General features: G+C 45.3%; 1 protein-coding gene across 6 annotated transcripts in view; it reads right to left on the bottom strand.

Moving 5' to 3' along the window:
• ADAM11 (ADAM metallopeptidase domain 11) overlaps window positions 1-15,350 on the bottom strand; it is a gene marked incomplete at its 3' end in the record, with an annotated part of 77,354 nt that overhangs the window by 47,894 nt on the left and 14,110 nt on the right. For all 6 annotated transcript variants that reach the window (XM_083582776.1, XM_083582775.1, XM_083582774.1 and 3 more), the window contains 2 exons: window positions 8,821-8,897; window positions 3,588-3,654 (listed from right to left, as the gene is read on the bottom strand). In XM_083582776.1, the coding sequence (XP_083438902.1) occupies window positions 3,588-3,654; window positions 8,821-8,897 (144 nt within the window). The remainder of the gene's footprint in view (window positions 1-3,587; window positions 3,655-8,820; window positions 8,898-15,350) is intronic.

Here is a 15,350-nt window from a genome sequence, read left to right on the forward strand (position 1 = left end):
GTATGACGTGTGGAGACCCCCAATTTACGTGTGTGCCTGCGTTTTATGATTCTGATGGTTTAGGCAGAAGTTCTGTTTTTATATATGGATATATAGATTTATTATAGCTATTTCTCTCTTTGATAGTGTTTGTATGGTTTTGTCATGGCCTTTGGCTAGTACAATAAATGGTTTTCCCCTCAATTTTTTTTATTGATTTTCACGTTTATCACATAAGAAAAAGAAAAAAGAAAAACATTACAAACACACACAACAACAACAATTCTATGATTCCATGAAATGACAAGGAAACAGCAAATGGGGGGAGGCAAGAGCAACTGGGGGTGGCTATGTACAAATGCAGTTTGCACACAGATAGGGGACTAATAGATAAGGGAGTTATCAGTGGTTTGGAGGCTGGATTTGAAGGGGTGCAAGAGAAATAATAATAATATAATAATATTTTTTTATTTATACCCCGGCCTCCCCAGCCAGAGCCGGGCTCAGGGCGGCTAACACCAGTAAAATTACAATAAAAACATAATGGGGGGGGGGGAGGACCAATTTAAAATACAGGTTAAAAATACAATTTAAAATGCAGCCTCGTTTTAATAGTAGCCCATAGATCAAAACCAGAAGGGGAGGGAAACATAATGGTCAGACTGAGTCCAAACCAAAGGCCAGGCGGAACAGCTCTGTCTTGCAGGCCCTGTGGAAAGATGTCAAGTCCTGCAGGGCCCAAGTCTCTTGTGACAGAGCGTCCCACCAAGTCGGGGCCAGTACTGAAAAGGCCTTGGTCCTAGTTGAGACAGACGGTACCACGTAAGTAGTCTGGGAACAGAGCTTCAGGCATAAAGAAATACTTGGCTGGGTCCACTATCCCATTTATACTCAGGGCGCTCCCACTGTTGGTTTGGGAAGTGATGTACACACATCCAGAGCTATCCTGTGGTTTCTTATGAAATACAGTAATGAGTTTTGATGCATCTCCCCCCGCAAACCAGCTTCCATCCAAATTGAGAAAAAGAACCACCCAGCTGTGTTTCAAGATGGTGGTGTGTACACTGCCTAAGTTTAAGAGAGCAAATGTTCTTCAGGATGCAGAGGCAGTGGCCAGGGACATGTTGGGCCAAAAGATAGGATCAAGGAAGGGCAATGGGCACTTTAAAGGGCAAGACAAGAAGCTAGTGTTGAATATTGATGATGCTGCTGCTGCTGCTGATATTTATGCCCTGCCCATCTGGCTGGGCTGTCCCAGCTAGATAGGCAGGGCATAAATATTATCATTATCATCGTCATCATTAATATTATTGTCCCAGCCAGAAGGAAATGGGAAGCTGGTGGTGTTGTAGACTGAACAACAGGAGAAAGTGAACCATTTGGGCATCTGAGTTTTGGATAGTTGAGACTAGAGTGCAATGAAAAAGATCTACGCTTATCCACACTTGCCTTTGCACTTTCCTTTTGTGGCACAGTTCCGCACTTCAAAGCTCTGTGCTCTTTTCCCCCACCCTGGAGCTTTTCCAGCAAAAAAACGGCTCTTTAACGCTGAAGATTCAGCAGTGAAGAGCAGGTTTTCATGGGGAAAGCTCCAAAACAAAATAGCACTTGGACACTGAGCTTTAAATCATGGACAGTGCCTGGAAAGTGTGGAGGAAAGTGAAGTGTAGATATGCCCAAAGAGAGACAGTTGCGGACGTCCATGTGAGAAGAGACCAGAGCAGCATGCAAACCAGGGCTAGAATGGATGGGAATGAGGGCAAGGGTAGGTTTACGTCATGCTCTGCAAGGAGAATCAGTGTGACTTGGCGATAAAAGGAACCTGAGGTTCAAAGGAGAAAGAGAAGTCAAAAATAAAGGCAAGGTAGTTAGCAATGTTATCAAATTGATCCAGGCAGCAATTAAGAACAATGGAATGTGGGACACTGCCAGCAGTCACGGCCAGCCCACCCATGAGGCAAGGTGAGGTGACTGCTTCGGGGGGCAGGATCCACAGGGGCGAAAGAGCTAACCGCCAAGGACTGCATTGCTGCCTGCTCCTGCTGCTGCAGTGGCAGCAACAGCTACAGTGCACTCCTTGGTGGCTCTCTGCAAACAGGAGGCACTGCTGGTCTTCTCCCATCTCTACGGAGGAAATGCTGTGATTCAGAGCAGGTACCTTTCCCCACTGCTACAGACTTTGATTCCCACTTCAGCCAACAGATAAGGTTGATACGATTCCCCACCTTGTTCCCAATGTACCGTATTTTTTGCTCTATATGACTCACTTTTTCCCTCCTAAAAAGTAAGGGGAAATGTGTGTGCGTCTTATGGAGTGAATGCAGGCTGCGCAGCTATCCCAGAAGCCAGAACAGCAAGAGGGATTGCTGCTTTCACTGCACAGCGATCCCTCTTGCTGTTCTGGCTTCTGAGATCCAGAATATTTTTTTTTCTTGTTTTCCTCCTCCAAAAACTAGGTGCGTCTTGTGGTCTGGTGCGTCTTATAGAGCGAAAAATACGGTATATCTTCCCTCCCTCCTCATTCCTGATCTTTATTCTGCCCCCCCCTGCCCCCGTTCCTGATGTAGATCTTCACTCACCCCTTCTTCCCTGGCAGATGCCAAAATGCCTTGGTCCAGCCCTGCTGCCAGTTGCAGGACAATGGGCACCTTTGCACATTATGCATACACGCAATAGGGGATCCATGGTTATGAACTAGCTCACAGACACACCACCACGGACTGCGTTGGGGAAGAGGCCTGCCGTCTCGCTCCCTCGATCGCTCTCCTCCCTTCCCTGAGTCTTGCCATGCACCAGTTCACGTGTGCCCCTGCACAGGCTGGTGCTCAAGGCTGCTGCTACAGTCTGATAGGCAAGCAAGTGAGCCCCCTCCTACTCCCCCCCAGGTCTATTTATAGAAGGCAGGGTGGTTCAGGTTAGCTCAGCAGGGGGTGGGGAAAGCCGGAGCTCAATGCAAAGAGGGAGAGGGGAGTAAAAGTGGGAGGGGGGCTCAAAGAATCTGGCTGCCCACTGCTTGTGAGTGTGCATGACCAACCACTTAGCAAACACTTAGCATTATTGATGCTCCACTTGTGAAGCTCTCTTTTGCACCAATCCCTGGCTTGTGCGAGCAGGGCTATTTCTGGAGCTCCCATTCATTCAGCGTCTGCAATCCACCTCACTGCGTTAGCAGCTGCAAACACTGAGAGGCCTTTCTCCTCCCCTCCACAATCTCCCTCCCGGCAGCTCTTTCATGTCTGAGGGAGGAAGCGGGGCGGCGGAAGAGACAGAGAGAGGGACCCACCCTAGGACAACTGCAAACTGTGCAGAGTTGTGATTCCTGTGCAAGAGACTGGCCAGGTTAATTTAAAATAAAAAACACTGGGGCTCAGACTTTCCCAGAAGCCCCATCCTCTAATGCAGAAGCCTAGCTGCCTGGTCTTAGATCTTGGGGTGCTTTGTGATCAGTGATGGTGGAAAAGCACTTTATTTACGCTCAGGGAAGGAGGAGCAAATATTCATTCATTTATTAAACTTATTAGTTGCTTGTCACTCAAACAAGCGACTTAGGTTGAAAAACTGTATCTACGTAAACACAAACAAAGCCTCTTTAGCTTGTGTCCCCTTACCGTGGTGTGGCTGGCGTTTCCATCTTCCCCGAAATGGCGTTCCACGTAATGTGAAGACAGCAGGTGGCTGATGAGAGAAGGGGAAAGGGGAGATGCATGAAGAGCATTACAGATATAGCTCAGTTGGTTAGAGCATGGTGCTGATAACGCCATGGTTGCAGGCTCGATTCCTGTATGGGACAGCTGCATATTCCTGCATTGCAGAGGGTTGGACTACTAGATGATCCTCAAGAGCCCCTTCCAATTCTATATTTCTATGATATATGGGATCACACTCCCACCCTCCTGTTTTCCCCAACTCCTTTCTTACCAAATCACATGGAATGAATAAACCTACCTAGACTTTCTGGTAGAGATGGCACACCAAATCCTAGGCCATTTTCCTTGGGCGTTTCTCACTGTGACCATTGTACCCATTCACCTTTTTTGCTCAGGGTGGCTGCTAACATCTCATCCCTACCTGGCAAGTTTTCTGTGCACATGCCCATCATAAGGAAGCTCAATGGCCTGGACAGGGCTCTGGGATGAGCCCCACTGCTCCCCAAACCAACATGAATGAGTTTCCATTATCCCTTCCTTGGGTATCAAGAGCCCTGACACGCCATTCATTCCAATGCACCAGCAGCTGGCTCCTCTTGGCTTCTGCCAGCCTAGCCCTTTGAATATGCAGACTTCCCCTGGAAGGCCTAGGCCAGGAGATTTCTCGGGAGAAAAAGGATTTGAATTAATGCAGCTACTGGTAATTGATATTTCCTCTATGGTATGTCTGGTTTGGGCAGTAACAAAATCCTTCTATTATTACAAAATAATTATTATTTCTAGTTTATTTATTTTATTGAAGAGATTTCTTACCTGCCCTTCACCATAAAGGCCCAGGGCAGGTTACAACCATATACTTACGTAACATTAAAACCCAATAAAACAGTTTAAAACAAGCCAAAGGATGTACGTCAATCACAGAGGTGGTCTCACAAAAACCACACAGATCTTAACTATCAAAGGCCGGGGTAAAGAGGTGCATCTTTATACCTAGTCCCTCCTTACACTCAAATGATATTCTGGGCTGCTTACACCAGATTGCAAGAATACAAATCAAAACAGACACTGACATGCCCAACCCCAGCAGCCCTTAATGTCCTGGCCAATTGCAGAGGCCAGAATATGCTTCCCGCCAGTTCTACAGCGTCAAGGCAAATCCCAGTGCTAGGAAAAAGGTTCTGGGACCAGGCTCTGTCATTCTCAGGGCGTCTGGGCTCCTGGATGAAAGCACGCATTGGCAAGGGGCGAAACTCAATTACCTGACACATGCGGTTAATCACACCATCTCTGGTTACAGCCCAAGACTCATCGGCCACCTCGTCTTACGGGTAACCTGGTGCATTGAGCTTAATTTACTTGCAGGATGGCAGGGGAGAGGCAGAAATCCAGATGCCCTATTAAATATTCAAGGGCACTCACCTAATCGCAGCATTCAGACACTGCTGTCTCACTGAAGAGGGCGAAAGAAACTTCCCACAAATATATATACTCATACATATGTGGTGACTACAGTACTGCGGGGGGAAAAGCTAAACTTCTTCACAGCACTGTGCAGATCATACTGCAGTGCAAACAGTCCCAGCACTGTTAAACAGTGGGGATTTGTTTTGTTCTTGTTCTTATCCTGTATTATTTGCTTTTATTTTGTATTTTTAGGCTGTGGACTGCCCTGAGCTCTCTGGATGAAGGGCAGCATACAAATTTAATAAACAAACAAAACTACGCTCTATAAATTAAGACAAACTCATAATACACACACAGACGCACGTCTAGTGTCACAAAATACATGGGCGAGCTCTCAGGCGCACAATCTCACCTTAATTTGCTCAGTCACATTTGCATTTTGCATTCATAAATACATGCACCAACATGGTTTATATTCCACCACCCATATCTACACCCAGAATCGCAAACACAACTTCCAGGAATACCTGCAAAAATACAGTCAGGAACAAGCCAGGCCAGAAGATACAACTTCCTGGCAGTTTAGATTTTGCTTCAGAAATCAGGTACTGTTCCGTCGCCCATACATAGTGTCATGGGTTAGTGGGAAAGCAGGGATCCCCCAGATCCCTGGGTGCCAGACTTCCCCCTCTAGATTCTAGGGTGCTGGGGTTTAATCAGAGCTTGGTTTTTTGCCAGACAGAGGGGCAAAGGGAGAGGAGCAATGAGGGACACTCTTGGTGTTTGGATTTGATATCCCGCTTTATCACTACCTGAAGGAGTCTCAAAGCGGCTTTCCCTTCCTCCCCCACAACAAACACTCTGTGAGGTGAGTGGGGCTGAGAGACTTCAGAGAAGTGTGACTAACCCAAGGTCACCCAGCAGCTGCATGTGGAGGAGTGGAGACTCGAACCCGGTTCACCAGATTACGAGTCTACCGTTCTTAACCACTACACCACACTGGTTCTGCACCCACTCCATGGAAGGCTTCAGGTGTAAATGTGTGTAAAATAAACCATATTTCTTAAAGATACTCGTCTCCGCTGCATCTCTTTCCAAAGGAACACAAACCCTGGTTAAGTGCCAAGGTCCCAGGGATTTCTTGCTATCACTCAGCAGAGACTGGGGTGGCCGGTAAAAATACCTTCTTTGTGCTTCAGCTAACATCAGGATTCTCCAGCATGGAAAGAGAGTTGCACAGAACGTTTCTGCCTCTCCGCTTCCATTTTCTCAATGCAATAACCAGCTGAGGGATGCAACCCACACCCAGTTTACTCCAAAACAGCCCCATAAAAAAGTATGGGATAGCGCTGGTGTAAACATGCAGTGGCTCTCCCTCTCATACAGCATGCCTCCCATTACAAACTCCCTCATGCATACACAAGCATGCACATCCGTTCCCTTACAGCCTTGCACACCACCTCACACGTCGACAAGTGGCAGCCCCGCTCATGAGACTTTCAGCGCAAAGACAAGCTTGGCATTCTGTACAATCAGAGCTAGTACATTGTTTATCCCAGGCCCAGTTTAAAAAAAACAAAACAAGAGCTTGAATTGAGACAATGGTTTTCTGTCCCACTACAGGTGTTAATTAACATAGCGAAGCTTGGATGGTTGCGCTATCACCAATTACTGTTGTTGAGAAGAGGCAATGTATATACTTATCTTGCATACATTGAAGCTTTCTGCTGAACTGTCACACACACACACTTCATAGCTATTTGACTCCACTATTAACTTTTCTCTCTCTAGTCCAGGGTTTCCCAAACTTGGGTGTCCTGTTGTTTTTGTACTACAATTGCCATAATCCCTGACTGCTGGTCTTGCTAGCTAGGAATGATGGGAGTTGTAGTCCAAAAACAGCTGGAGACCCAAGTTTGGGAAACCCTAGTCTTGTCCCCATCCATCCATCCATCCATCCAGCTACATGTCAGCTATTTCATACATCTGATGAAGTAGGTTAGGTCATTTTATGCCCAAAGAGATTTGTTAGTCTTTAAAGGGCCATAAGACCATAAAACGAGATGTCAAGATAGACAGAAATCACATCCTCTGTCCCAAGTCATCTGGAAGATTGTAAAACGTTTATTGAATATATGGGAAATAATTATGCACAGCTGAAAATGCTGGCAGCATTAAGATAAATTCAACAATGTAAACTAGTTTTGATGGATGCAATAATAGAAACTGAATAGTATAGTTTTTGTCAAATATGCAGGGATTTATGATATGTAAAATGAACCATGGAAAGAGAAGAAGGGAAATCACTGATATCTTAAGGATGTAAAATGAGTATTTTAAATTGTAAAATAGAAAATTTAATAAAAATTATATGTAAAAGAAAGAAAAAAAAAAACGTCATCCACAGGTACCAATTAAAGTCTTAGGTCTATTCCCACGATAACTTCAGATGCAGCTACTTCACTTCTGTAGCTTCCACTCTCTAAGTTCGACTGGTATGTAAAAGGATTAATTTCTAAGCAGAGGTGTAAAGTGACTCTCAGGTGCATGGGGTTCAGCTGTAGTTACACAGTGGGGACAAGCAGGCATTTTTCACATGCTGGGAGACACATGTCCAAAGCCTCAGATACCACCATAGTCCAAGAATTACTTTGCATGCTCAGATCTAAGTCAACTTAATCCAGCATTCTGTTTTCACATATGGTGGTGGACACCTCTGGAAGCGCACAAAGCAGAGCATGGTGAACAGAACTAATTTTTCTGCAGACTGCCCTTGCATCTGCTGCTAGACCATCTGTGGACATGGAAGCACAGTACAATTTTGCTGTGTGGCTAATTGATGGACTTGTCCATTGTGAATCTGATCCTTTTAAAAAGCCGTCTCTGATCTAAAGGCCACCATATCTTAAGAGGTCAGAGGTTTTATTGCCATCAAGTGGTACATAATTTTGTTACATGAATAAAATAAGTATCTTCTAGCAATGAATTCTTCATGGGTTCTCAAAATCTAGTCCACACATCACAAGCGTAGTGTGTGGCAAGGATGCAGAACAGTTAATAATATCTGTAGGTCCTGAACTTCATTTTTTTTAATGAAAAAGCTGTTTTGATCAGGGCTTTTAAAGAAAACTGTAGAAGACCTTTCTGTCTCCCTTACTTTATTGTGAAGCTGTACATTCCAGCAATTGACTTTGGTTTTAAGCCCTCTCACCATCTGCCTGGAACAAATATATTCATGGCCACAGAACTGACTAGCCATTATTATTATTATTATTATTATTATTATTATTATTATTATTTCACACCCATCTGACTGTATTTGCCCCAGCCACTCTGGGTGGCTTCCAGCATATACAAAAACATAATAAAACAGTACATTAAACTTCACTATACAGGGCTGCATTCAGATGTCTTCTAAAAGTTGTATAGTTACTTATTTCCTTGACATCTGATGGAAGGGTGTTCCACAGAGTGAGAGCCACAACCGAGAAGGCCCCTCTGCCTGATTCCCTGTCACCTCACTTTCTTGCAATGAGGGAACCGCTAGAAGGCCCTCGGAGCTGGACCTCAGTGTCCGGGCTGACCAACGGGGTGGAGACGCTCCTTCAGGTATACAGGGCCAAAGCCATTTAGGGCTTTAAAGGTCAGCACCAACACTTTGAATTGTGCTCAGAAACGTACTGTGAGCCAATGCAGGTCTCTCAGGACCAGTCACCCGCCACACACCCCCTCATACATACAAGGGAACACCCACATCTGAATCTGAAGGAAAGATGCAAAAAATACTTACTGGTTCAACTCAAGGTCCAAGGTGAAGGCTGAGCCAAAGGCATGGACAAGGAAACTCACCTGGGCCAGGTGTATAACCTGATGGAAACAAAGAGAGACCATGTGAGGTCACATTCTCAGGTTCTTCCCTGGCATTTATTTTAAGTGTATCAGTTACACCAGCCTTTCCAAAGCAGCTGTCCTCTAGAAGCTGCAGGACTACGGCTCCCATCATCCTCAACCACTGGCTGTGCTGGCTGGAGCTGATGGGAGTTGGAGTCTAGCAACACCCAGAGGGCAAAAGGCTGGGCTAACCGGTACTGTCAGGGCTTGTTCTGCAATATCCCTTCAAAACCAAATATATGTAACTACGCTTGATCACATTCATTTCTTCCTTGGGGCAAAAAGGGGTTATTCCACACCCAAACTGGAAGAAAATTTAGGCATGCTTTTGAGTATATCTAAACCTGCCCTTTCCCACTTCCAATAGTAGAAGAAGTGATTAAAACAAACAAAAAACCTCAGTTCAGAAACAACGGAGAAATGCACAGTGTTCTTCCGCCCTCAGTCCCAGGAAGAGACCAGCAGGGCTTAGGATGAGATAATTCACCCTCCCCTCCTTTGTAAAACCCCTCAACTTAAAGTAATGGGCACCTATAGCCAATGCTGGAATTCTGGGCCCACTTCAGTGCACTTCCAATATTCTATTATTACACTTTCCTCCAAGAAAATTAACCTGCTCGTGATCATTCCATGGCATCAGAGCAACTCAGCCAACAGTTGAGGATGGGATGCTGGGGGCATTTTCAAGACAAGCAGAAGGTAGGCATACAGTATTTCCAAGTTACCTAATACACTTTTCACTTGGATTTGGACTTGGCATTTATGGGGGAAGAGTTGTAGCTCAGTGGTAGAACAGATGCCTTTCATGCAAAAGGTCCCAGGTTCATGCCCCTGAAGTCTTGCTGAGGATCTAAAACTAGTCAACTTCTCCCTTTTTATGTCTTAGCATGTCTGTTAAGACCCCAGTTTTGGTCACTCAATATATTTTTTCAATAACCTTTCTCCATGTCTTCTCTAAGGCCACAGCTTTTAGTCATGTCCCACCCTGAACCCAATTTCTCCAGATAGGGCTAAGACTCCTGTCTAAAACCTACTGCCAGTTAATGATGGTGATGCTGAGCTAGATGGACCAGTGGGCTGACTCGGGAGAAGGCAGCTTCTTATGTTCCAATGAAATAATAATACCGTATTTTTCGCTCTATAGGACGCACCCGACTATAGGACGCACCTTGTTTTGGGAGGACAAGAAAAAAAATTCTCCCCCTCTCTGCTCAGCACCCCTTCAGTGAAGCGGCAGGAGAAACGGAGCCCCTTCCATTTCTCCTCCCGCTTGGCTGAAGGGGCGCTGCACAGCTCTCCCTCTCTGCTGAAGCCAGGAGAGTCTTGCTCTCCCGGCTTCAGCGAAAGGAACCTGAAGCCTCCGGACGGCAGCGGGAACTCGCGCTGCGCTCCAAAGGCTTCAGGCGGCTATCCCTGAAGCCTCCAGAGCGAGAGGGGTCAGTGCGCACCGACCCCTCTCGCTCTCCAGGCTTCAGCAAAACCAACGCAAAGCCTCTGGAGCGCAGAGGGAGCACTCCCTCTGTGCTTCGGAGGCTTCGCGTTGCTATCACTGAAGCCAAGGGGCCTGCATTCGCTCCATAGGACGCACACACATTTCCCCTTAATTTTTGGAGGGGGAAAAGTGCGTCCTATAGAGCGAAAAATATGGTAATACAATGGCCTGGATAGCTCATTTGGTTAGAGTGTGGTATCGAGAACACCAGGTCACAGATTTGATCCCCATATGGGAAAGATGCATATTCCTGCATTGCAGGGGGTTGGACTAGATTGGCGTTTCCCAAACTTGGGTTTCCAGATGTTTTTGGAGTACAATTCCACCATTCCTAGCTAGCAAGACCAGTGGTCAGGGATGATGGGAACTGTACTCCAAAAACAGCTGGAGATCAAAGTTTGGGAAACACTGGACCAGATGATCCTTATGGTCCCTTTCAACTTCGTGATTCTATGAATGCACACCCCTAGGCATGTGCAAAGTGCAATTCCGTCATCTTTTGATTAAGCATACTCCCTCCATACATCTCTGATAATGGATTTCTATATTGGCTTGGCTTAAGCTGCTGCAATGTTCTTTCTCTCTCTCTCTCTCTCTCTCTCTCTCTCTCTCTCTTTCAAAGGAAATTAACTATGCACATAGCGGTTTTCCTATTCTAGATGGCTATCTGGAAAAACTCCCACTTATCAAACCAAAAGAAGAGTAGAAGAGTTTGGATTTAATATCCCGCTTTATCACTACCCAAAGGAGTCTCAAAGCGGCTAACAATCTCCTTTCCCTTCCTCCCCCACAACAAACACTCTGTGAGGTAAGGCTGAGAGACATCAAGAATTGTGACTAGCCCAAGGTCACCCAGCAGTTGCATGTGGAGGAGCGGGGAAGCGAACCCGGTTCACCAGATTACGAGTCCACCGCTGTTAACCACTACACCACACTGGCTCTTGTCCACCTGCCCAAGTATCTGGTATTCAGAAATATATCACCTTTGAACATGCAGGTTCCATTTGTCTATTACGGATAATAAACTGCTGGCAGACCTGTCCTCTATAAATTTGTCTGATCTCTCTTAAAGCTTTCTAAGTGGGTAGTTCTCATCACATCTTGTGGCACTAAATTCCGTCAGTCAATGCTGCATTTTGCAAAGTCCTCCTTTCCCTCAGTCCAGAATGTACTGCCAACAGAATTTACTGCGTGTTTTCCTGGACCAAATCGCATCAAGTGAAAAAAGTGATAGACTTGTAAGATCCATTGAGATGGGAAAATAACTTCATATACAGGGCAGAGCTATGTGCTGTTGGGAGGAAGGGTGAGTACGGAACAGTTGAGTCAAAAAAAAGTTCTCAGAAGGACTGGATGTAGCAGGTTAAAAGCTTCTGGGGTTGAGCCCTGGCTCAAAGGAACCCCTGCTCAAATGCTGCTGCAGCAAATTGGGATAATGCAATTTTTGGCTGTGCGATGGAGGAAAGGAAGGGAGAGGGGGGAGGGGGGAGTGACTAAGGTTGGATGTGAAGGTGACTCAAACATTAGGGCCAGTTCTGGTTTCTCTGTTGTGCGCTCTCTCCTTTCTTTAAGGTGGGAGGAGAGGGGGAGAGAAAAGGAAGGAAAACGCAGGGTGAAATTACAAGAGCATTTCAAGGACTGAAAAATAAGATTTCCAGGGAGAGACATCAAGGGATCAACAGATTTAGCTGCAATCAAAAAGATGACTGAAGGGTATGACACTTTCACTGAACACTCCAATAGAAGGAAGGTGTTTTAACTCTTGCTGTGGACTGATTTGTGCATCCACTTTAGCATCTTGTAATAAATGTGTTTCAAACCTTATTTCTATATAGATTGGGGAGGGGCTAAAATGGGGTAGAAGGTGAAGGAACCCTAGCAAGGCCAAATAGTTTCGACTCATGCCAGGATAATCAGCAGTGTGCAAGCAAACAGGATTGCCTTTTACATATATACGAAGAGGACACGTCCTGGGGAGAGATGACATATGGCAACCCAGAAGGACTTGTATATCTGGTGTGCTGAGTAAGGCAGCATACAGAGTTCCCTACAAGCAAGCAGTGGCTAGTGGACCGGCCAAGAAAAAGCAGTAATAATAATAATAATAATAATAATAATAATAATAATAATAATTTATTATTTATACCCCGCCCATCTGGCTGGGCCTCCCCAGCCACTCTGGGCGGCTTCCATAAAAACCAAAAATACAATAAAATATCACACGTTAAAAACTTCCCTGAACAGGGCTGCCTTAAGATGTCTTCTGAATGTCAGGTAGTTGTTTATCGCTTTGACATCTGCTGGAAGGGCGTTCCACAGGGCGGGCGCCACTACCGAGAAGGCCCTCTGCCTGGTTCCCTGTAGCTTTGCTTCTCGCAATGAGGGAACCGTCAGAAGGCCCTCGGCGCTGGACCTCAGCGTCCGGGCAGAATGATGGGGGTGGAGACGCTCCTTCAGGTATACTGGACCGAGGCCGTTTAGGGCTTTAAAGGTCAGCACCAACACTTTTAATTGTGCTCGGAAACGTACTGGGCTATCTGATTGAAATGCCATGGAATCCCTTGTCAGCCAGCAGCTGTTGTCATTTAGGATAACAACCCTGAATGCAAATATCTTCAAGCAGGTATCCTATCGCATACTTGGGACTTTCAAAAGGCTTTTCCCCAAGTGCAATGCTTTCCATGCGTAAATTAAGCAAGCATGGAATAAGAGGGCAAGTCCGCTTACGGAATGGCAAACTGGTTTAAAAAGAAGAAGAAAGCAGCGAGTAAGAATAAATAAATGAACACAATCGGAGAGACGTAAGCGATTGGGGATCACTTGTACCAGGACTTTGTTCATAAACTGTTCTTAACTGTCTTGGGTTTTTTTATTATTACAATCAAGCATCATATAAGTGTTGTGAAAGAAAGAAAGAAACTGAAGCAAGATTGTTATGGCAGGTCCACCTGTGACTTAGGTATTTTCACTAGACGGCACAGTCCCTATATGCATTCAAGGTATATACACCTGCCTGGAGACTTTAGTCATGTATACTTTCAATGCACAGAAGGGATCCGGAGGTCCAGTCTACACAATGGCAGAAATGAGTCCTCAGTATGGCGCCACTGACATTTTGTAACTTCCTCCAGTTACATATCAGACAGACACTGATATGTGTCTGTCATATCACATGGATCACAGTATGTGATCAAATCCCACCTGAAAATAGTGACAGTCTGGAAGTGTTCCATGTCTACTATATTCACTTAAAACAAAAAAAAAAAAGTGGGGTCTAACTATTGCTTCAAATGAGCCATGAGCTGAACGCTTCCTGACCTGACCTTGCTGCCTGCTGTCAGTTCAGGAAGTATTATCCTCGGCCAAATCCAGTTTTGGCACAGGCGCTGAGCAAAAGGTGCCCAAATTGACAGAGAGCAGCAAAAGCAGACAGGGGAAGAGAAGGGAGAGAGCAGAGCTCCCTTCACCCGTGAGTCTTTTTTGGGGTAAAAACATTAGTTTCCCCGCATACATTTTCTACATATATATGGCAGACACATAAATACCAAATGCATTCATTATTCTGCTTTCTGTTTTACAGATTCCATCTGTGTTTTATTCATTTTTAACAGTTTGCTGGATTTTATTTATGTTCTATCAATCAATACTTTTATTGTGTACACCTCTTATAAAGCTCTCTTCCCCAAGTAAAAATCTGGCTGCCCTGTTACTGTTAGTTTGGCCCTTGGGAGCTGCAGATTTGAAGCTAGGGGATATTTATTTATTACATTTATATAGCCACACTATAACAAGAGTTTGCTGGGTAGCTCACAAAGCAAAAACATCACCAACAACATTAAAAAGCCCACACAAAACAATAAACTATAGCAAATTAAAGGTAAAGGTACCCCTGCCCATATGGGCCAGTCTTGCCAGACTCTAGGGTTGTGCGCTCATCTCACTCTATAGGCTGGGAGCCAGCGCTGTCCGCAGACACTTCCGGGTCACGTGGCCAGCGTGACAAGCTGCATCTGGCGAGCCAGCGCAGCACACGGAACGTCGTTTACCTTCCCGCTGGTAAGCGGTCCCTATTTATCTACTTGCACCCAAGGGTGCTTTCGAACTGCTAGGTTGGCAGGCGCTGGGACCGAACGACGGGAGCACACCCCGCCGCGGGGATTCGAACCGCCGACCATACGATCGGCAAGTCCTAGGCGCTGAGGTTTTACCCACAGCGCCACCCGCGTCCCTCATAGCAAATTAATTAAATGCAATTAATTGGTAAACTGACTTTTTTAAAAAAGCATTTGACTACCAAGTAAATTGTGAAAAGTAATTGTACATGACGGGAATTAAAAATACTGCCTGATCAGAATTCAGATGGACATTGCAGACTTAAATTGATTTAGAAGCCTTGCTCAATAATTTCAGTTGCATAGCTGCTGGTTTCTAGACACTTAAGTTCTTTCACATTACAGCCCTTTAACAAAGCTGAGGCTTTTCCTCAATCAACAGAAAGAACCAACAGAACATAATTAAAATGTGGATTCCACAAAGCACCTGATATAGCACTATATTGCCCAGCAATGTATTTTTCCCATAGCCAGAATCCCTTTCCTGCTCAGGAAAGGTCCCCTGCAACATTAATTAGTGATTTCCTCTTTGCAAATTCAGCCTGTTTTCTATCTTCCTGTTCCGTGCAGTGCTGCTGATTAACTACCTCTTCTGTTTTCTCAGGAGAGGGTCTTTAGTTACTGGTCTCCTGTTCATTTCTTTCATAGCAAAAATGAAAAGAAACCAGTAATTATCCCTCCCCACAAAACAGGGAACAGAAGCTGACGAATGAAGTCACAGTTCATCACTAATTCCCCCGGCCATGCTGAACAGGAATATGTGAGGCAGAAGCTTTTAATTAAAGACACAATGTCTCTTGAAAAACCTCAGTAGTGCTTTCTCAC

Source organism: Podarcis filfolensis, assembly GCF_964270895.1.
Source record: "Podarcis filfolensis genome assembly, chromosome: 13".
Classification (NCBI taxonomy): Eukaryota; Metazoa; Chordata; class Lepidosauria; order Squamata; family Lacertidae; genus Podarcis; species Podarcis filfolensis.